Here is a 23,144-nt window from a genome sequence, read left to right as displayed (position 1 = left end):
TAGTTTAGTTCTCATTTAAATAACTAACCAATCATACTCAATGCAATTCTCAGATACGTTCTAGTAACAAAAATTTCAAAGTTGCACGGGCTCAAAGATTTTGTGTGCATCTGTTAGCCTGCCCTACTTTAAACTACTATAGAAATCTCAGGTTTTAGACCCACCCAGCGGCTTGTTGTGTGGAAATAAAATGTAATTCAACCAGTTTTTCATTTTACAATGATCAATATATATTTATCATATAGCAAGCTGATGCTCGTGACGTAGTCCGAACGGATTTGAGTTTTTTGAAAAATCCTGAAAGTTGATTTTCCGGAATAAAAAGTAACCTCTGTCATTCACCAAATTTTCAACTAACCTATCCCTGCAAAAATCATCTCAATCCGTTGCTCAGTTGCGATGTCATTAAACCAACAAACACACTTTTGCATATAGTAGATATATAATATTAGTAATTCAAAGTAGGAGTAAATTAAAAAGTTATAAGTTACAAACGAAAACTAAGAATACTATAATGAATTGTGCTTAATAAGATAATGATACAAAACACAGCGAACTTGATAATGCGATTAATGTGGCGTCGTCTTTAAAGATTATAAATCCGTAGTAAGTAAATAATATGATAAAGTCTTTCGGGCTTTTGTTGAAATAATAGAGTGAACTTTCATTCCATTATCTCATAATGTTATGAGAATCAGATTTGATAAAATTTTACTATATTAATATTGTGAAAAAAGTGAACCAAAAACGAAACTTAATTAAAATTAAGAAAACTGGAAAGGGAAAATGTTGGAGAGAATGCGACGCGACAATTTTATTAAAAAATATTATACGAAAGCAAAGAGAAGATAAGCTGAAAATTCATTTTCTTAGGTGACGGTATTTTTTTCGACCTTATACATATACAGGTAAAGCACTTGCTTAATAAAATGATACCCCACTCGGCATAGTTATCTTACTTTAAAATTTCCAACCCCCGATTTTCCCCCTTTGAAAATATTTTTTGATTTTTTATGATTCCCATGATGTTGGGCTACTATTATTATATTTAAAACTATTCCTTTCACCTCGATACCTTTAATAGTTACTGAAATAATCGACTGTGATAGACAGACGGAGAAAGTCACCACCACAAGGGTTCCACTTTTACCGTTTTGGTACGGAACCCTAAAGATGAGAAAAACAAGGAAAAATTAGAGATTTTACTCAGCACCATCTGATAATAGGTATGCCTGATGAAAAGCAGCTAACATCAGTTGATACTAATATTGTCATTTTTAACCCCCGACCCAAAAAGAGGGGTGTAATAAGTTTGACGTGTGTATCTGTGTATCTGTCTGTGGCATCGTAGCTCCTAAACTATTGAACCGATTTAATTTGTTTTTTTTTTGTTTAAAAGGTGGCTTGCTCGAGAGTGTTCTAAGCTATAATCCAAGAAAATCGGTTCAGCCGTTTGAAAGTTATTAGCTCTTTTGTAGTTACTGTAACCTTCACTTGACGGGGGTGTTATAAATTTTTAATTTACACTTGTTTAAATTTAAAAATTAAGGAATTTTAGAGTAGGTAATATTAAGAAGAATTTATTTTACATATAATACATGGACATAAAATAAAAAAAGCAATTTTTTTAAACAGCCTATTTTACGTTACCACACCCAAAATACCGGAGTGTCATAGAAAACTCGAATTTGTGGAAAACCATTTTGTGAAATTGGCTGAACGCCAGATCGAGTGAAGCCAATTGCAGTGCAGCGGTTAAGCATAATGAGGAACCCTCTAATTACCTATCGAATGATACTGAATCGCATCGCATTTCAACTGACTGTACGTGAAAATATTATTTTGTATTATAGACAACTTATTCCCGATGGTTGATATGCAATGAAAAGTCGTGTGTTTAGTATAAGTAATTAAATAGTGATCTTTGCTTCTTCTGTATGTTTGAACTATTTATTGTACGTACTGTGTTTGCATTATGGTACCAAACATGAAAATACTAGATGATGCCCCCGACTTCATCCGCGTGGATTTACGTTTGTACAAATCCCGTGGAAACTCTGACTTTCCAGAAGTTGCCTGTCAATTTCCGGGATGCAAGGAAGCGGTTCAGCGGGATGAAGGAAGGAAGAAATCGATTAAGCGGATGGACCTTTAAGAATCCTGTGGGAACTCTTTGATTTTCCGGCACAAAAAGAAGCCTATATCCTTTCTCGGGATGTAAGCTAACTCTGTACAACTGCGCTTATGCTAATTTCTTTAAAATCGGTTCAATTTTTGGGCCGTGAAAAGCTAGTAGACAGACAGACAGACACACTTTCGTATTTATAATATATTAAGTAATATTAAGTAAGTATGGAAGTAATGGATAGTATGGATTTGTTTATACATATTTATTAATGTAATATTTGTTTAAAAATATTTTCATTAATTTATTTACCTTAGTTGCACACCTAATGCAGGCAGGTTATTAAAAGTCAAAGTTGCCAACTGCGGCAGTAAAGAGACGCATTCTAGTGCTTAGATATAACGTGACCTAGATACCTGGCGGGAACGATTTAATTGCCTACACTTGGTCACATGACCCGTGGGACACGATCCGGGGCTCAGGTGATAGAACACTTTTCCTAATTGGCGTAAAGAACCACTTAACTGATTGAAGGTGTATTTCATTAAAGGCTTAACGTCGCATACTTTATGTAAGATTAAAAGAATAGATACCAATCTATAAGCAAATTGGATTTTGATTCACAATTTTGGATTTTATTTTAGAAATATAACTAAGAGGTTTTGAAAATTTAAAGCCACAGCCAAAGTAGATAGCAGAATAAGCAGTGTTCATTATTGTTCAGCTACTAAATTATTCTACTAAAATTAAATCAAAGTTAGTTAACGTTTTAAATAAGGCCCTGGGCTGTGCCCTGGGTGTGTGTCAAGTTTATTCACAGAATAGCTGAAATGAAGTACTTAGTGCATACCATTTACAGTATCTACTAGGAAATGGGGATGATATCCGCATTCGTGCAGCCTTTAAAATCCACATCCGCAAAAATACAAAAACGAAATGAAATATGATTAAATTTGCATCCGCAATATACAAGTTTTTCAAACGAAATTGATGCTATATTTTTTCGCAAGGAACATTGTGAAAAAGATACTATAGTCGCCAAAGTTGTTAGAAACCATATTTGTGATAGAGTTTATCTCAAAAACCAAAACTAGGACTACGAAATTTTGGCATGCTGTGTAGTGTGTACCTACCATATAACAACTATTCATAAAGTAAGCAAAACATAATTATGTACGGAACACTAAAAGAGCGAGACCCGACTCGTACTTGGCCGATTTTTTCACTTTGTCGATAGCTCTACCTAAACTTTATTACCGTGAGTACATATATTGTTCAGTTTGATAAAGTCTCAGCCTCTATGTTTGTTGCCATGCAGTCTTTTCAAACGTTTTTATTGTTGCGTGCAGGATACGAGCCGTATCAATGTTGTTCCAGATAAAACAAATAACAATCTGGAATGAAGAGCCTTCTTCGCTTACAATGTCACGTAGGACTTGATAATACCACCATGTACTGCGTAATATAGTTCATTTTCTTCATATTTCTACTTGCTATAAATATTATGCCAGATGACGAGTGGCATAAAATAATAAGAAAAATTGGTATGAATCTATAAATAATAAATAGTTGTTTCGCTAAACAGACTAGGATATGCTCAGTGCTCTCCGAGGTACGGAAGAAACGAAAAGCCACCCAAAAGCCCAAAGTTTGCCACCCATCTAGTTTCGATTGGGGTCAACGTTACTTTATCAGCGTGATCGTTTGATATCATCATCATCATGATCAACCCATCGCCAGCCCACTACAGAGCACGTGTGGAAGAGACGTCCTCAGTAGTGGGCTTGCATAGGTATAAGGTAATGCACGTAGATACTCGAGTGATCACAGTTAAGACCTTGTATAAAGTTACATAATTATAAAAATATGCTAATTATTTTCTGCTGCTTTATAAAGTTATTTGTATGTTTGTTTCTAGTTCAACGAGGGAATCTTTTGAGTTGTGAACTTGTGAGTGTTTTCCGTCTGGAGTCTCTCTTTGCCTTATGTATTAAATAAAAGGATCTTTCTGCAGAGATACGTTCTCAAGGCATGGCCTTATCATTTTATACAGGAAGACATCTTTTATAACATCAATGAACTGGTATTATTATTTTAGAAATAACCACGTTTTAAATTAACTGCGTAATTTAATATTTGAGACGTGTTAAATTGCCTGCAACAAATGGCGTAACGCATTCATTAGACCCATCCGATGTTATATCTTGATTTGTGTTGCATTTTTATACTGAAAAATGCATTGCGGCTCTTGCGGAAGAGTGTGATCAGCTTTAAAGCTTACCTACGCAGGATGACCACTTTTCCGATTATATTACCTACTTACTACCCAACGACTGACTTTAAAACATTGCGTTAGCGCAATATTCACTTACTATGTTCTATCTATCTGTCTGCATGGTGGACTGTGGCCTTAACTATTCTCATTGTGAAAGGAGGTCCGTGCTCAGTGCGGACGGCAATGGTTGGTTATGATCACACACTTGAAAACTTTTATTCCAGTTTACCGATTTCACTTTGGTCTTAGGAAAAAACAAGCTAACAATGCATTAGCATGGATAAATAGAGGGGCCAAACATTTGTCAAAACAACTCTTCAAGTTTCGCGAAATTCTGCTTTTCTTGCTCGAATTCGCGGTTTTCAGAACTTCACGCGGTGCCTTCTAGTTGTTAAGGAAAAAGTTTATTTAATGTAAATAATTCAACTCTTTGTTCCATTCACTAGCAACGGCCAAACAGAAAATATATTTTATTTCGAACTTATATCTATCTCTAGAATATAGTACTTACATACCTACTCGTAGTATTGTTTGCATATGGTTTGCACTGACAGATATAATAGCAGGGTTAACATAATTTTGATGAAAACATTGTCCAATAAAAATTACCCATCGCATATTATTATATTTACCTACATAATGTTCGAGTTCTACGTCCATAAAGTTGCATTTGTAGCAGCACATATGTTTTGAATTTCTCCAGTGGGATATTACCGAGATAGAAAATATTATAGTGCTTTTCAAGACACCGACGTACCTATGTTTCGTATTAACATAACGTAGTTGTAATGTATCACTTTAGATTTACACACGTACCTATTTAAATTTTATTTCTTGTAACTGTAATAAAATGTACATAATAGGTACCTACCATCCGTAACTGGAACATCGTAACGTTCGTAAATGTCACACTACGGTAAAAAAGTGAAATAAATTAGTTGGGAAAATGTTAAATAAAAATCCGATTTGTCGTACGACCGTTTCTGAAAAATATGTTATAGGTAGTTGCGTGTTTCCATTGGTTTACAACATGGGGTTATTCAAAGGGTGGACCATTGGCGGTTCCTCTGGTACTGCAAATGTTCATGGCCGGCAGTAATCACTTAATATCGAGTGACCCGCCTGCTCATTTGCTCGCTATTTTTATTTAAAAAAAGCCTTAGCTAGCAAGTAGGTATGTGGAACCCAAGCAATGGTAGAATAATGTGGATAGATATCGTCGTGCGATATCTAAGTTAAGAATGACTTTATTTACTTTGTTCGTCGAACAAAGTAGCTTAAAATTCCTGCGAAAAGCACAAGAATGCAAGTACATAGTTCGATACAACTGCCCACGACAACTCGAACTTCACATCTCGCAACACCGCAACCTCGTCGTGACCACGACTCATGCAACTTGGTCGAAATATCGATAATCCAACTCAACTCCCAAACTGTAGAAAACTGCCATACCCCTTCCAGGTTATCCCACTGCCATCTTAGACTGCATTATCACTTAACACCAGGTGAGATTGCAGTAAAGGGCTAACTTGTATCTGAATTTTACAAACATGTTCGTATTATCGTGGACGTACCCGCGATGTACATGTGTTATTATCTTCTCATTTGCCCCTTTAAATACATTTTATCTCTTTATTTTTGAAATATTTTGATTAAATTACTCGAACTAGGTAACAAATTTCACGCCAGTACAATATTTGTCGCAAGAGACTACTGTTATAGCGCCGGCCAGACAAACTTTTTAACTTTGTCTACAAAATAAGCTCGTTATTAAATTCATGACTCCCGCGTCGATGTTCACTAATTCAAACAAATGAGAGAGATATGATCAACTAACTTGGTCTATTTCACATGGAGACGCATTATCCATTAGGTATCCGTAGCTAATTGGTGGCTGTTAATTAAGGGGCATGACACAGTTCTTACTTCTTTGGGTGTTTGTGGTCAAAAAAGTATGTCAGCATAATTTTTTGCAAATAAAGATCATTTATTTGTTTATTTGGCTACACAAATTCCTGTCGCTCATTTAAAAAACTCATAGAATAACATGGTTCACAAAATTGCACACCAAAGCGCGATGACGATTGTGCAGGCAGTAGCCACAACACTGGGTCTGTGCTGCTATGTCAATGTGAATTTAAGTGAACTGGATACAGTGAAGAGAGTTGTGGTCTTGAAGCTGTGTTATAATTGGGAGGTTCTGAGTCCTTTTCCCGGTTTGAGAAATATGAAAATTTATAATTTCTTAATTGGCACAATCCTGTCTGATGGGGCGCTTAGCCTGGCTAGTTACCAAACTATCGACAATGCTGAGCTGCTAAGCGATTTTTCGTTCCAGTACGATACCGTGCAGAAACCGATAGGGGTATTGGGCTTAATTTACCGTCATACCTCTAACAGATTAGCCCGCTACTATCTTAGACTGCATCATCACTTATCCATGACCTAAGGTCTAACTTGTCATCAAATAAATACCTTATCCTCTTTCTGTTGCAGTAGGATAAAAAAAGTCTATCTAAATACTTACCAGATATCCACGTTCCATTCCATCGAGCAGGCACTAATTCTTCAGTGAGCAGGTCCTGTATCTTAAGCCTCCTCCCTTTTACCCTCGGCCCTTCATCAGGCGGAGTGAGTAGCACCACTGAGGTCACAATTAAGGCCAGCACAGCGACTATCACAAGCAGAGCGATGAGAATACCCCTCCAGTTGCGTTGGTTTGGACTCCCTACCACCAGCTTCTGAAACAAGGAAACTGGTTAGACCTTTTTTGGTGATAAGGGACAAAAATACACGGACCTGTTTAAAAGAATAAGAGATTTCTGTGATTTTTTACCAACAGGCGAGAGCCAACACGCACGGATTTCTGCTGCAATTTAACATAAATCTTGCTTTTCACGACCCATACGTTTAAACAATTTTACGAAATTTAGTGTTTTTGCATCCCAGGGACAGACGTAGGCGACTTTTTGTTCCAGACAATAAAACAGTTCCCAGGGGCTTTTTCAAAAATGTAAACAAACCCACGTGTACGAATTCGCGGCCATCAAATAAAAATTCCGAGCGCCTTTATTCTGCGCGCCGTATTTCACTAGATTAGTCCCTAGCCTTATGCTTCGTCACACAAATAGATAGAGATCATAATTTAAAAAATGTGTATGCTATATAAATCTACACTTCTGTGAATACTTACTATTTTTAACCCCCGACCCAAAAAGAGGGGTGTTATAAGTTTGACGTGTGTGTCTGTGTATCTGTGTGTTAGCTTTTTCAAAAAAACTATTTAAAATTTAAAATAATTAAACAGATATTTGACTCATTCGACGTCACACGATTTCTTCCGAGCAGCCATCTTGAATCGATTGGTATAAATACGGCTGCTTGACGGTTTTTAAGCCAGTCTCGCTCCGACTCGAGACTCAACGACTATTAAATACTTTTGTGTTTAGGTCGCCATTTTGATTGAGTGGTTGCAATAGCAATTGCGCCCCGATCAAATTAATATTGCAGTTAGGTTATTTAAAGATTAAAACTCTTGATAAGCCTCTACGCGTTGTGACTTATGTCTTCGCGCAAGCTTAACATGAAAGAACATTTAATAACTTATAAAAATAGTTAAATTATAACGCCCCTTTTGGTCTAAGCTTACATGTGTGTCTGTGTATCTGTGTGTCTGTGTATCTGTGTATCTGTGTATCTGTGTATCTGTGTAACTGTGTATCTGTCTGTGGCATCGTAGCGCCTAAACGAATGAACCGATTTTAATTTAGTTTTTTTTGTTTGAAAGGTGGCTTGATCGAGAGTGTTCTTAGCTATAATCTAAAAAAATTGGTTCAGCCGTTTAAGAGTTATCAGCTCTTTTCTAGTTTTCTTGTAGAAAAGAAGGTTAGATAACCGTAGGTTCATAATATTATGTCAATAGACAAATGTCAAGCTGTCAAGATGGACGTTTCCTAAATACCTACATAATTATTTATTTGAAAATGATGTTTTGAAAACTCAGATACTTTGGATCGTCGGGGGTGTTATAAATTTTTAATTTACACTTGTTCTATAGTTGATTAATACTAAAGTTTTCTTTTAGCTTTTACCTATTTCGTGACTATATTAACAGCTAGTTTTAAATTGCTTGTCAGCTAAGGTCTGTTTTACGAGTAGCTAAAACCCGTCACAAAATAAATTGGTTTAAGGTACTTACAACGAGTTTGCCTATAAACTAGATGCGAAGTATCTTATAAAACTGAGCAAGCGTAAAATACGCGAATATGATATAGGCGGGCGTGTAGGGTTGCTCTCACACCGAGACGTAACTGTGTTTAAAAAAATATTTAAATAAATAATTATTAATTAATAATTTTGTGGTGCAAATATTCAAATGTTAGGAACCGGAATACATTATCCTAATCTGTTCAGCCAGTTATAGCTAACAACTTTACGGACGACGGACTAATATTTCAGGACGATGTTACGCGGTTAGGTACTCAGAATAGTACCTACTAGTCTTATTTAATTAGTACTAATCAGACTAATCTGAGTGTGGTAGCTACGAGATTTTTGCTGATAGCAACATAAAGATGGTTATTATTTCATCTCAGTGCGATCACTGTAAATACTCATTGATCATAAGAAAGTTTTTTGCTGACTCTTTTCAGTAGAAGGCATTTTCCGAAGACCGAGTCTTACAATATTATCTAAAGCGGGGTATGTTATCCTTCAAGAAATAATATTTTTGAATTTTGAATAAATTTAGATTTTATTGACTCGTACCCATTTCGCGTAACATCACATTGGGTGGCGTGTTACAAATATGATTCTGTTATATACTTCATTGAGTCAGATCGTTACGGTGGAAACAACTGTAATGCTGGGTAATGGCTGAATTTTCCGTCGAAATGGCCTCCGCGGGCGTCGAATTCTGATAACCATGTTCTGACACGACTTGTGAAATAATATTCCGCTCATATTATACACACAGGGTACGTGTTACAATGCCTCTGATTAAATTGTACTGGGAACTTCGTTAGCGTTCATGTAACTTTTGCGTTCAGTATGTTTATATAGGAACTTATAAAATCTTTTTTATCAAACAATAACAATATATCTTCGTAACAAGTTTCAATGTGATAAATACAGGTGAATTTTCATGTACGCGTCATTTATTTGAAATTTCTTTTCAAGGTCCTAAATAAATGATGAAGTAGATACAAAAGTTGAAAATTACGTAAAAAAAACATAATTAAGTACGAAAAATTCCTTCAACGAAGCTTTCCTAATGCGATGAACGCTTCCGAAAAGAAACTTCTGCATAAATTATAATTATTTGTAATGGTCTTTCCTAGTACTTACTCGCTTTAGCGAGATATCTAGGTATTTCCATAAACAAGTTTATATTCAAACAACCAGATCCGTTCAGTAGTTTAGTAGGGCGATGTGAAAACTGACAGACGGACAAAACAAATCTGTTTTGGACTCGATAATGATAACTCCCTCTAAAAGCCTCAACAGCTCAGCGGTTAAAAAACCGGACTGAAATCCGAAAGGTTGGCGGTTCAAATTTTAAACCCTACCTACTCGTTGCACTATTGTCGTACCTAGTCCTAGCACAAGCTCTACGCTCAGTTGAGGGAAAGGGGAGTAGTCATAGGAAGTCATGTCCAAATTAATGTGCAAAATCGTGCAGTCAGTTTTATTTTAAATAGACCGTAATAGATGTGCCTCAATTTTTGACTAACACTTTTTTAACGTAATGGATTTGCAACGCATTCAGCGAGGCTTTGTTACGCCATGATATATTGACTATTTCCGGCCTGTCTGGGCACTCCATACTCGCAACAGATTTATCGTTTTGTAAACAAGTTTTATCAGCTTCAGTTTTAGGATAACTCCAAATAAATCCTGATTCCGTATTGGCTAACCTGGCCTGATTTTTCCATCGTCAATTACGAATGATGTTTTGTTTCCTAAACAAATACCTACTGTCTTATACCTCAAATTATCAGATAAAAGTTACAAGACGATTGAAAAATCGGCCCAGAATATTAGTTATTCATACTATTATGTACTAGAATCTAGATAATCCCCGGCGACTTCGTCGGCGTAAGTTTCGGCTTTTTGTGTGAAAACTCCTTGATTTTTCGGAACGAAAAGTAGTCCATAACAAGCAAATTCTGTACCAAAACGGATGGGCCGTGAAAAGCTAGCAGACAGACAGACACACTTTCACATTTACAATAGGTATTAATATGGATTGATGCTTAGCAGTGTTGATTTTTACAATTTTTTTTTCTGTACTTTAAACTAATGTGAACAAAAATCCTTTATTTTACATAAGTACTTAAACACTCATAATATTAAAGACAAGAAGACCATCGCAGTAATCTTGTCATAAAATCTCGACTATTTTTAATACGTACTAGTGGTTAAATATAGTCGAGCTGTTCCAGATAGATTTCAGTAGGTAGAGGGAAATCGCAATATAATGTGTCTACAGCAATTCGCAGCGTCATGTTCGGGTAATAATCGGGTTCGCGTCTCAAATGTACAAGTAAGTATGATCAATAAATTGCCCCAAGGGCCGTTACAACCCCTAAATGTGTTGCGGGGTCGTAAATCGAAAAGGGTCCTTTACAATTTTGATTTTGATGGTCAATGTGTTTTCTACTTCCTTCTTCTTATACATATAGCACAAGTAAAGGAATAAATCCAAAAACTGTGAATTTTATACTAACTTTAAAGGTATAATACGCTTTTTTGCTAGTAAACATTTTGATTTCACAAAACGATTTTCATTTAAATCTTGGTCATAAATATCTCTAAATAGTTTGTGCTATTGCCTATTGAACCGTATAGTAGTTAATACTGTAAATTAAACTGTCTCTAATTTTGATTTACGCCTAGCATCTGCTACAATAATATCTACTCTTTAATTTGTAGTTATTGGTTACCTATTGGTACTACCTTTTATAAATGTCGAGTTAAATATAACTATCATCATCATCATCATTATGCCATCCCATCGCCGGCTCATTTGGCCATAGTCTAGCACGCTGGCCAAGTGCGGATTGGCAGACTTCATACACCTTTGAGAACATCATGGAGAACTCTCAGGCGTGCAGGTTTCCTCACGATGTTTTCCTTCACTGTTAAATGAAGTGATATTTAGTTGCTTTAAATAAGTACGACTATAAAATATTTTGTTGAAATAAAATGGCCGGATATGTTTTAAGGATTTTTTTATTGCAATTTAAGATTTATCTTTCTCAGCTGAAACCACTAGGATTTCATAAAGATCTTATAATACAATCCACGTTACTTTCACGCTAAGTAATCCACTAAGTGCTATATAAGTTCGAGAGACATTTATTGCTTCTTGCCACTTAGGGTTGCCACCTGGTTGCCATAAATTATTCCATTACTTTTACTTCCTACGTCAGAGAATATCTTACTTGAGTACGGTAATCTGTTAGAACCTTTAGAACCCACACACCTATTATATTATTAAAACAAAATTACGATATCTTAAATCTTAAAACCCTAAACCCTTACATTTAAGAATGCCATTTGAATAAAGTATCTGAAGTTTTCATTATGTGTTTTATATAAGAAAAAAGTTACTCCACAGTTCGTCACGTTCGAATTTGGAATAACTTTTCTTCTTAGTGGATAAAATGGTCTTTTCTACGTATTCGAACGAAAAAGAAAACTTTTCCAGGCTAGTGAGATAGTAAAATTGTTTTCGCGCTTCTTCAGTTAAGAAAAAAATGTCATCGCGCTCGGTTATATTGCATACATTGCCCTTCATAAGCACGATCATCCAAATGATATATTATCTATGTGCTAACAAAGAAATTACGCAGTATTCGTAATTGGAGTTTTGTTTTAATTGCATAATAGTATATCACTTCCCAGTACGTGGTACTTAACTATTTTACGAATCAGTAATAGAAACAAATGAAAGCTTCAATGTAAAAGTTTTCTGTAAATTTTTCTCTTTTGTATAGACCCTTAGTCTAGATTTGACAGACAAGGTTAAGGGCTAAGGCACACCCCTGATGTTCCATTGAAGCGATTTACTTAATTACCTATTATTCCGGAAAACCGGCCTGCCCGCATACGATTTGTGTGGGTGTGTGGGTACCGGTAAAGCTGAGGTCCGAGGGAAGCCAATCGAGCGGGACAAGGACAACGCTGCAAAAAGTAACATCAGTGCTTCTCCCTCGCATGACAACAAGATGAAAACCGAGAGACGCCAGCGTGGCAGTGTCAGTGACCGTAAGATTACGTTGTGAGGGACGATAAATTGGTGGAGTGAGTGCAACTTTTCTATGTAGTTATTATTCTCTGGTTAGAGTATGGTATAAGGTAGTAGGGTTAAATGAAAGCCCTAAGTATAAGTTTCTTGCAAAAGGTACCTACCGCCACTTGCTTTCACGGGCGATTTCGTGAAACGAGCGGCCATATCGCTGTTGACACAAACAAGCGCGAGCGAAAACATCCTGCGTACACGTAGAGCTATGAAGAGTACAGTAAAGACATTCCAAACTATATTTTTTTTAATTATTTAGTATGTAATGGTTCTGGTAATTGTTAAATTTGTGAACTCCCCCACGAAAGGTCCCGTACAAGATTATGTACTTTAATTTTTTTTTAACTTATATCGCGGCCATTTTGAAAATTTTATAAAAAAAATAACATTCTGTGAAAATTTACACTTTCTACCTATTACAGACAGTTTACGTCAAATAAACCTATATGTATTAAGTTTAGATTTTTTAGACTAGATGCCTTTGGCGCTATTTTTTTTTTAAGTCTTGAAGTTTTGTTACTACTGCGCTCGAACAGTAATTATTAAGTATTAGTAATTATGAACTTTCGGTAAGATTTTAGTCATGTTCCAAAATGCCTAGGTAAACCGTAAATTTTTTGAGCGATAAATGAGTTTATAGTTACTAATAACCAGAAAAAAATGTCAACGTGCAATAGAAAGAGACAAAGAAATAAAAACCACCGACGGATAAAAAAAATCATTAAAAATTCATATCTCCTAAACTACCGAAAACCGCTGAACATATAGAGGTCGATTTGGATATCCCTTGATATAAGGTATTAAATTCTATTAGACGTCACATCCCCGGCCGCCCTGTATATTATGTGTGGTTAAACTTCTCTGTGCGTTTGTAACTCTGTGAGTAGGAGCGATCACAAAACCTATACAATCTTTGTTTGGTAAACCTCACTGTACATTAGAGATGTGGCGTGCCGGTTTGCTATTGATCCTGACTGCTCAGATACAGACTGAAGGGAAGCTTGACAGCGAGGAAGATACGGGGGAATCAGGTACGATTCATCCATAACTTCTTTATAACTAACTTCAAAAAAAGAAGGAGGTTGGAGTCACAAAAAAACTGGTCAAGTGCGAGGCGAACTCGCACACGAAGGGTTCCGTAATATCGTATAAGAAATAATACTTTTTTGTGTTGTAAGTAACCACAAATTCACGGCTTTTATATTTTTCCCCTTACTTGTGCTAAATACATTTGCTACCTGCCTTGTAGAAATTTACATTTACATGGCAATGCCAGCTGACTTTTTCAATTTCTGTTGCTAGTGGACACTCAGCTTTAGGTTTGTAAATTATGTTAACAATTGTGCAATGCACAATTGTTTATTTCAAGCGAAAGAACTTGGAAATAATTAACCCAGTTTGTTCGACAATTAAAATAGAAAGTAACACAAAGGAAAGCTTTCAGTGCAAAATTAGTATTCTTTAAGTGGGGACGCGGCGTGTTTTCTTAATTTAATTATACTAAGACAAACACTTAGCCCTCTCCTTTGTTTCCAATTAGACAGCTTTTCCCTCTTAAAAAGCATTTCTTTTGTCATTAGACTTGTTTCACTGGACATTTCTTATGTTTCTTCTCTGCCTAACAGTGTTCTGACATATTTTAAAGTAGCCTTTTCCAGTGCCTTTGTCCGGGTTGATTGAGTTTCTTTTTATATTCCTGTAGGAAGCCCTTGTTTACCGGCATAGAAATGAAACTTAACAATTTCATGCATTATTCTATCTGCCTACGAAAGTCCCATCAAAAAGGTAAATCTGTAAAAATATTTAAAATGGATATTAATTGGGTTTAGTTCACGCGTAAATAAGAAACTTTGTTGTTACTCTTTTCAAATATTTAATTTACAATATTCAGTGTCGCGCATTGCAGCAAGTGAAATATTTAATTTGGTACCATTCAGAAATAATATTTTATTACAATCTCCAACTGTATGAATATGCTTTTCCAAAAGCATAGTTTTAAAATATTTTCTAAATTTATACAATTTGCTTAGTTTACAAAGTGTTACTGATCATAACGTCTTATCTGATAATGTTGTTAATCTTAGTTGACCAGGATCTTCTTGGTGGGAAATACAACATCACAAGGAATCATACTTGGTTAAAAGAAGAAATAGGTAAGTATGTGTGCTTTTACAATAATAAACTTAAAAACAATCCTTCTTTTCAGCAGCTGAGGTTCTGATTTTTCCATTTAAATGCTTAGGGGCACAAAATCATTTCAATATTTCATAGTTGGCTCTACCCGGATTCCTGAACTCGACAGGTTAGATGCTCAGGCAATAGCTACCAACGCGTGCCCAGCTACCGATACTAGACATACCTATACCTACCTACTTCTTTGTTTTCGTGAACCTAGCGTGTTTTGGTTATGGTGACGAGAACCTGGTTATTAGATGCCCATCTACGGCCTACGCCCATATTAGACTTGACTATAAGAGAGAGCGCGCACTGCAGTGCGGCGAGTTGCGGTGCGTTTTGAAATCCGCAAAGAATTTAAAGCATATAAAATCCGGTGCGGAATTAATTCTGGAGTGCGCGCGCTTCTATGTGCGCTAGCTCTTACGACAAGGAGGAATATGGTGCGACATAGTAAACAAAAGGATCTTGGTTGGAAGAGTAAAAAAGTACGTCAAAGTACATCAAACGTCTAAGTATATGACGTCACATCTATGAATTTCATAAAGCGAGCGTTTTGACCTACCTATTCCTATTGCCCTTTTGAAAATCATTATGTACTTACTTATACTGAAGTCTTTGTAAACCTCCACAGAAGACCAAATCGATCACAGTGCAGAACACATAGGAGCTGCAGTCACACAAGTGGTCAGGCATCCATACGCCGCTGCCCTGCTCAAGAATGATACCTATGTATGCAGTGCTATCATACTCAATACCTACTGGATGTTAACTCTATCTAAATGCTTTGAATCGTAAGTATAGGTGAAGTCATACAGCATAACTGAGTAGGCTCATGCTGTAGTGCAGCGGTGCAGGAGGGGTGGCGGCTGTCACAAGTTGACGAATCACTGAACTCTCGCGTCCATAGAGATAGATATTGGTAATCATTCATCCAAGCTCGTGTTACGTCATCACACCGCTACCGCACCGCTCCACTACTGCAGGAACCTACTCAGTTGGTTTGCGTTGTTCATAGTATCTATTGATATAATAATTAACATCATAGGTACAGTGACGTAGCCTTAAATTATAGCTATAGAGCGTTTAAATCAGTTTAAATCATAGATACTGTCTTTAAATCGTTTATCGGATATGATGCCCGTCGTAAGGATGTTCTAAAGATACTAATTTATAGATGTTTTAACGTGAAGTAATATCGATGAAGTTACCGCATACAAGTTATACCCCTTTTTTAACCCCCGACCCAAAAAGAGGGGTGTTATAAGTTTGAAGTGTGTATCTGTCTGTGGCATCGTAGCTCCTAAACTAATGAACCGATTTTAATTTAGTTCTTTTTGTTTGAAAGGTGGCTTGATCGAGAGTGTTCTTAGCTATAATCCAAGAAAATCGGTTCAGCCGTTTGAAAGTTATCAGCTCCTTTCCAGTTATTACTGTGACTTTCACTTGTCGAGGGTGTTATAAATTTTTAATTTACACTTGTATTTATTGTCAGAATGTTATTGCACCTCATATTACTAGGAATAAGGCGGGGTTTTAAAAATATATACGTACGGGATAGAAATTGAAAAGAATTTATATTCTAGTCCAGTGATACCAGGGGCGCTCGCAGTTTTTTAAATATTAAAATAGGAAATTATAAAATGAGTCAAAACCCTTTGAAATGGTAACTTGAATATAAATACGCCATTAACACAAATTAAGGACGAAACTCATATACAACTTGAACCGCAATCTGAACTTTTTAATAAAGCCTCTGAACCCTTAACCCAGATTCCAGAAGTTCACGGAAATATTAATTGCAAGTGGCACCAGCTGTATTAAATTATTATACTAAAATCTAATAAATTACGACTAAAATTTTTGTGTAAATCAAAATTTTAGTAAAATATTATGTCACGATTAAAGGCAATAATAAAATGAAATACGTGCAAAATATAGAGGATTGCGTTAAATATTCCTTATACGGCTCCTTTATGGCGATTCTGTTGAGAAGGGACCGTGGAAGTAGGTACAATAAAATCTCTCTCAGGCTGACATATGCCCTACAAATCTTGGGGAGCTTTTCTTGTCTCGAAATGAGAAGCCACATTTTGCCGACACGAACTTTTTTAATACAGGCACATTTATTTATTTAATAGGGTTTTCTTATTTTTCTATTATTCGTTTACGTATGTGGGAATTGATTTTAATTTATAAAGATCAAAAAATTCAAAAGATCAAAACTTTTGACCTTCATTACCTTATACCTACTATCCTTACTATCTCTTTCACTAGCTAAATAGGAGAGACGTCAACAGCAACAGCCCGAAACTAAATTACCTTTCCTCGTCCTACAAAAGAAATCTTACTATTTTTCCGAGAAAACTGAACATTCAATTTTGCATTCATAAGATGTTTTTATGCTAATCCAAGACATTATTTTTTTATACGCCATTTCGCTTTACGTGCTTCATTAGAATACACCGTTAAATTTCCATACGAATTCTCATTTTCTCCTATTCTTTTGTTTTAGACGCGCTATTTGTCTTGTGCCAGCAGATTGATTGTTTCGAGCCGATTGAAATTGAATCACTTATATATTCAACGACTTAATGCATTTATATGAGGCACCATAATGGTTTCATGTATATTTATACACACTAGAATAATTTACCTAGTTTTATATGTAGATTGCTTGTATATGGTAGGTACATGGTTCTAATTAACTAAAACAGTTATTAATCTAGTACCTAGCTATAATTATAATCCAACCTTTCATCTTAATAATGATCATAGTATAATCGTCATCTAATTTAATGGAATGACTAATTGTGCAGAAAGGGTCTGAGAGCCCATCGCATTGTATCTTTAGAAACCCCTTATTGCTCGGTGACTAATAGAAAAATATCAAAAACTAGCGACCCGGCCCGGCTTCGCTTGTGCACTTACAAACTTACCTACACGACGGAAGCTCTCAGATGGGACGATTTCTTCCGACTTAGTTCACAATTATCATCATATCGATAGATTTTTTAGCAAAATATTCACATATTATAGCCTATAATATTTAGATAACCCCTCTTTCTATTGTTAAAAACCGTATGAAAATCCGCACAATAGTTTCTGAGATTAGCCCAAACAAACACGAACGTGATTTAAATTTATAACATACTAGCTGATTCCCGTGACTTCGTTCGCGTGGATTTAGTTTTTTCAAGATCCCGTAAGAACTCTTTGATTTTCCAAGACAAAAAGTAGCCTAAGACACTTTCCAGGTCTTTAACTCTACCCATAAAAATAACGTCGATCCGTTGCTCCGTTTGTTGCGGCGGGGTTGAAGGGCAAACCAATATAATATAAACCAAGAAACAAACACACTTTCGCATGAATAATATGGGTAGTGAAGTCATACAATGTAAAGAAAAAACTTACTTAGCTGAAAGCTGAACTTGAAACCTTTTGATTACTTACGAACGAGAGTTCATTATAATAAATTCTACAATCAATTTGCCTTCAAACTTCAATACCCCTTTTCGGTGCCTAAGTGAGTTAATAAAAACTCAATTCAAATTATTTTACAACTTCAGTCCGTAGCTACGAGTACTACCGTACTAGTATAAAAGCGTTCAAGGCATTTCAGAAACTTAATTTGTTAGCGTTTTGCAGCAACGGGTCAGAGAATTAAAGTACCTATTTCAATGGAAACACCTCTTTGAAGAAACTTAAATTGTTTAGCATTCATGGCAGCAATTAAACGAGTAACATTTGTATTTTGTATACTTCTGTACGGCATTGGCATCCGCATTATTTAACTTCAGCTTTTTTTTGCGTTTGAATCCCATAGAATATCTTTGTTTGCCTGGACAGGAGCTAAGATTGTTCTTTACATATCCCTTCTATGTGCCTGCCATTTTGAAGATTATTGTCTGGGTTTTTATTCTAAGATTATCATCTTTAACAAAAAGAAACAAACAAAACAAAATTAAAAGAAAGATAAGCCAAATTAAACGCTACTGAATTTCGACTCACAGACAAACATCTCAATTTTTTTGTAATCATTTTGGATTTGAGTGAGCTGAAGAGTTATATAAATAACAATTAAAATCCAATTTCTTCCAATTAATTCAATATTATATCAATGAGTAAGTACATCTATACTTTATAATTAGTTCAAGAAGGAAGGGAGAAAACTTTCTGATGGCTGTACAACAAATGGATCGAAAATTTGATGCTGTATTGTACAATGTTATCTTATTTACCAACAGGAACGTCATATCGTCGTACGTAACTCACAGATACCTCGGCAATTACACAATTCGAGCTGGCAGCTCTTACAATAACAAAGGGGGCGCAATCTCAAAGGTAAATTTACATTTACTCCTGCTCTACAAGACTTACATTTCCTTCATAGTAGTCCTTTGCTAGAATTTTAATGAGCTCATTGGCCGCACTGCTGTGGTAAAAGCTGACATTTTATAATTGAGAGGTTCTGTGTTCATTTCTGCTCTTAGTCCAGCTAGATTGAACTGAGCCAAAAATATGAGAAGGATAGAGATCTCGGTGGTTTTTTTCTAGAAGATCAAAGAGTTTAAAAAAAAAACAAATCCACGTGTAAGAAGTAGCGGGCAAGATTTAGTGCATTATAATAAAATTCGTATCAATGTTTGTGGTTTGGCGTCGAGGGACTCTACCGTAACCTTGTTTTTATATTAATCCTTTAACGTCTTCCCGTTTTTATTTTTTATTTACTATAGGTAAGGTAGGTTTCCGTCTTTTTTTTTTTAAAATTATATAGACTAGCGTCTAAGGCTATTTTAACAACAATGTTAAATAATTTAATATTTGAGTTTGGGACTTCGTCTGCGATGGCGCTTGCTGGCGCGCGTGCTGTGCTTGTTTGGAGTGTTTTTTTTTTGTTAAGAGTGGCAGGTTTTTGTGATAGTTGGTGTTTTTTGGTGGTGGAACTGACTGGGAAGCGCTCTAAAGGGGCGCCGCGCGTATGTCGGCGGGCGCCGGCGCAGACGGAGTCCATACTTGTATAAATTCAATAACTTGAAAATATCACAAACTTGACATTGGCTAATCAGAGTAAAGCCAGATTTAAAGAAAAAAAAAATTTGAGTTTTGCTTTAATTTATTTTTTTCTAATGATGTCCAAATAGTGATAATATATAAAAAATCCATAACAGCACGATGTAAAATAAAATTCAATGTTTCTGTTTTAGATAAAAATGCTCATAAACAATTTCGATTTGAAAGTGTCAGCGGTTAAATTACAAGAGCCATTAAAATTTACTTCTCAAATCCAATCAGTGCTCTTACCTACCCCAGATGAGGATGTTTCTTTGGGTTACCTCGCTTCTATGATTGCTTGGACACCTACCGGGGTAAGCATACTTGTTCCTAATTGTAGAAAACGCATAGTAATCAAATTAGTGTTCGATAAAAGGCCATACATAATAAGTAAAAGGTTTTCCTAGCTAACTGATTTATGGCTCTGTCTAAGTCCTAAACCGCCGGTGTTAGAAACTTTTGAAAGTAGATTCCTTTTATAACGTAAGTACTCACTAAGAAATTATTTTTGGAAATTCCACCCCTAAATAGCGGCTGAATGTTTGTATATGATTTCCATCATTTTTCATGTTATATTATTCAAGAAAATCGGTATTTGGGCTTTTGAAAGAAGAAAGAAAGTTATTGCTGTTGGTGTCACAGACAAAAAAGCGTACAATGTACCTTGCATCATACCTATGCTTCAACACGCATAAAATGCCGGATCCTGATTTTCTGCTGTGACTCGCGTAATACGTGTGTCAGGTTTTGGAGGTTCCACTTTCGCATGATTTTCAAAAATTCTTCAAGCCGAGTCAAGACAGCTTGTACTCGTAGATAATAAAGATTTCACGGGATATCCATTTCCTTTAAATTATTTGCCATTGCATTACATAGCGACCATAATCCTGCTCCATCAATTTATTTACCAGCATGCTGATTTGGTAACTGTTCAACGACGAATGATAGCAACTGCTGTTCTATATTTTCTAGCATATTAGGTTGGTAAATGCACCCGTCATTGACTCGTCTATCTGCGAGCCATCGACTAAGCTACTACCGGGGCGATACGTGTGTTTGGCTGGCGTGCAGGACCCTAATCGACATTTTTGTAGAGTAAGTGAAGTCATCAACTTTCCAAAGAATTTACGTTTTAAAACAACGATACGAGTATAATAGTTTCCAACTGATAAGTTTTTTTTTTTGGTGAAAGTCACCATATTATATATGGGAAAGTGTGTTTGTTTGTTGATTTATTTGTTGAATTGGATGAAGTCACGGGCTTTAGTTAGTAGATAAAATATAAACTAAGTTATTGATGAGTTTAGGCAAAATTGGATGTGTTTTGGGTGTCTGTTTTGCTTTGTAGAAAAGAACAAAGTTTGTATTTTTCTACAAAAAAAAAACATGAAACTGTAGAATATAGAACGCAAACAAAAAATACGCAACGATCGTATTTAAAACATTTTCAATACTTAATATGCTAGCTGCACATTGAGTGTTCTAATAATATTGATATTACGAGTAAGTTCTTACAAACTATTTCCTGAGCTTATGTTTGAGATGAAATTAAATGCGAGGAAATTCAATATTTTCTACCATCTCATGTTTCCAAGTGATCTAAAATGTACTCCGTAGATAGTATCTTGAGACATAAAAATGCCCCGTGTTTCGTAATATAGGTAAGAAAATGTTATGAATTCATAGCTGATATACGATACCCGTACATGAAAAATATTATGTTGTTTGGGGTCGTAAAAGTTGCCAGTTATTTAATAGAATAGATTGTAAACGTTTTATTAAAATAATGTCTTAAATGAGACATTTTTGAAAAAAATATTTTTTATCACTGGTGTGGCTTGGGATACTTTTTGATGAGAAGACGCAGGAAGAATCTCGCGGTCGCTTTTTTCAAGCTTTCATTACCTGTTATATTATTATTAATTTATTTGAGACATATGTTGTACATTATGTACTTAAAGTCTCGTAAATTGCTGAAACCGAGCCATTTTTGATCATAACTTAAAAAATTAGTACCTATAATATATGAATATTTCTAGGGCTACCACATTTTAAGGCAACTTTTGACTTTCTCAAGCTTCTTTGTTTTACAGAAGGACAACGGCGGAGCAGTCATCCAAAACAACACATTGATAGGCATTTCATCTTTCTTACACACTTGTGCCCTCTATACAAAAACACATGCGTTCCCAAAAGTATCCAGTTTTTCACGATGGCTGGACAGCGTTATATGGGATGAAAACAATCGCCCGACGACGACTATTACGACACCTAGTAGTACAGTAACTACTCAAAGCACTCCTTTAAATACAACGGAATCTGCCGACAGCAATACGTATGTCGATCCAAGAAAATATATGCTTACTCTACCTTTCGAACCTATAAATGTTCCGCTTGAGCCAGCAGAAGACAATTCCGTGATTCCACGTATGAGCTTATATGAATCCTATCTTCAGAATTTGGCGAAAGCAAAGACGACCACGACAACTGATGCGAATGAAAAAGATGAAAAGAAAGAATGGTTCGAAAAATACGCAAAACCAATTTTAATCATGCAACCTCAAGTACTAAAAAAGAAATACGATAACTATGACTATTAATAAATACGACTGATAAACCATAAAATACATTATATTTATTTATATTAAAAAAGATAAAACTAAATGTTTCTCGCGACTTCTTTTGCGTGATTATAACCTGCATGCCTAAGACTTCATAATGTTCTCTAAGTTGTGTGAAGTCTGCCAATCCTCACTTGGCCTAGCGTAGTGGACTATGGCTAAACCCGACTTTTCCTGAGAGGAGACCCGTTCTCAGTAGTGAGCTGGTAACGAGTTGATGACAAACTAGAATTATATATCTATGGCAAAAAGAATATTGATGAATAAAAGCTGCGACATTTGAAGAGTTTTTCCGCAGTGGTAGTAGGTTTTCATGTTTTTATGATAAATAAAAGACGTTATATTTTTAGCGACCTATCTGGCTTCTGATGAAAAGTTTCTAAGCTGAATATCATAATACTTTCTGCTATTTGTATTTGTATTATATTGTATTATTTGTTGGAGAAGGGAATTATTTTAGGGTTTTTAGCTTTAAATCATACCCAGAATAATATTATAACTTCAGCTTAATGTATTCTTTAATCTTTTGCTAAGTGTATTAATAGTGTGGAGGCGCATTATGTAACGAGCGCATATCAAATATTAAAA

General features: G+C 35.5%; 2 protein-coding genes across 4 annotated transcripts in view; one reads left to right on the top strand and one right to left on the bottom strand.

Annotated features, from left to right (window-relative positions):
• The window catches only part of LOC123865235 (dipeptidyl aminopeptidase-like protein 6), a 122,870-nt gene that overhangs the window by 65,233 nt on the left and 34,493 nt on the right, over positions 1 to 23,144 (bottom strand). The window contains exon 3 of one of the 2 annotated variants that reach the window (XM_045906164.1): positions 6,928 to 7,141. In XM_045906164.1, coding sequence (XP_045762120.1) covers positions 6,928 to 7,141 — 214 coding nt within the window. The remainder of the gene's footprint in view (positions 1 to 6,927; positions 7,142 to 23,144) is intronic. The other variant, XM_045906165.1, reaches the window with a different exon arrangement.
• On the top strand, positions 13,595 to 22,599 carry LOC123865248 (trypsin-5-like). Of its 2 annotated transcripts, XM_045906196.1 has the most exons (8): positions 13,651 to 13,736; positions 14,408 to 14,490; positions 14,790 to 14,858; positions 15,515 to 15,674; positions 19,128 to 19,224; positions 20,088 to 20,249; positions 20,908 to 21,030; positions 22,029 to 22,599. In XM_045906196.1, exons 2-8 carry the CDS (start codon positions 14,433 to 14,435, stop codon positions 22,533 to 22,535), a joined length of 1,176 nt encoding a protein of 391 aa, XP_045762152.1. In that variant the 5' UTR covers positions 13,651 to 13,736; positions 14,408 to 14,432; the 3' UTR covers positions 22,536 to 22,599. The 2 variants fall into 2 exon arrangements, with proteins under 2 accessions (XP_045762151.1, XP_045762152.1); XM_045906195.1 differs by lacking the exon at positions 14,408 to 14,490 and having other exon boundaries at positions 13,595 to 13,736.

The sequence above is a fragment of the Maniola jurtina genome, chromosome 5, assembly GCF_905333055.1.
Source record: "Maniola jurtina chromosome 5, ilManJurt1.1, whole genome shotgun sequence".
Taxonomy (NCBI): domain Eukaryota; kingdom Metazoa; phylum Arthropoda; class Insecta; order Lepidoptera; family Nymphalidae; genus Maniola; species Maniola jurtina.
This window is presented reverse-complemented; position numbering and strand designations above follow the sequence as displayed.

Coding starts and splice junctions, on each gene's coding strand:
- LOC123865248 (XM_045906195.1), top strand. CDS start 13,649: ATGTGGCGTGCCGGTTTGCTATTGATCCTGACTGCTCAGATACAGACT. Junction 13,737..14,789: donor GGAAGATACGGGGGAATCAG/GTACGATTCATC, acceptor TGTTAATCTTAG/TTGACCAGGATCTTCTTGGT. Junction 21,031..22,028: donor CTAATCGACATTTTTGTAGA/GTAAGTGAAGTC, acceptor TTTGTTTTACAG/AAGGACAACGGCGGAGCAGT.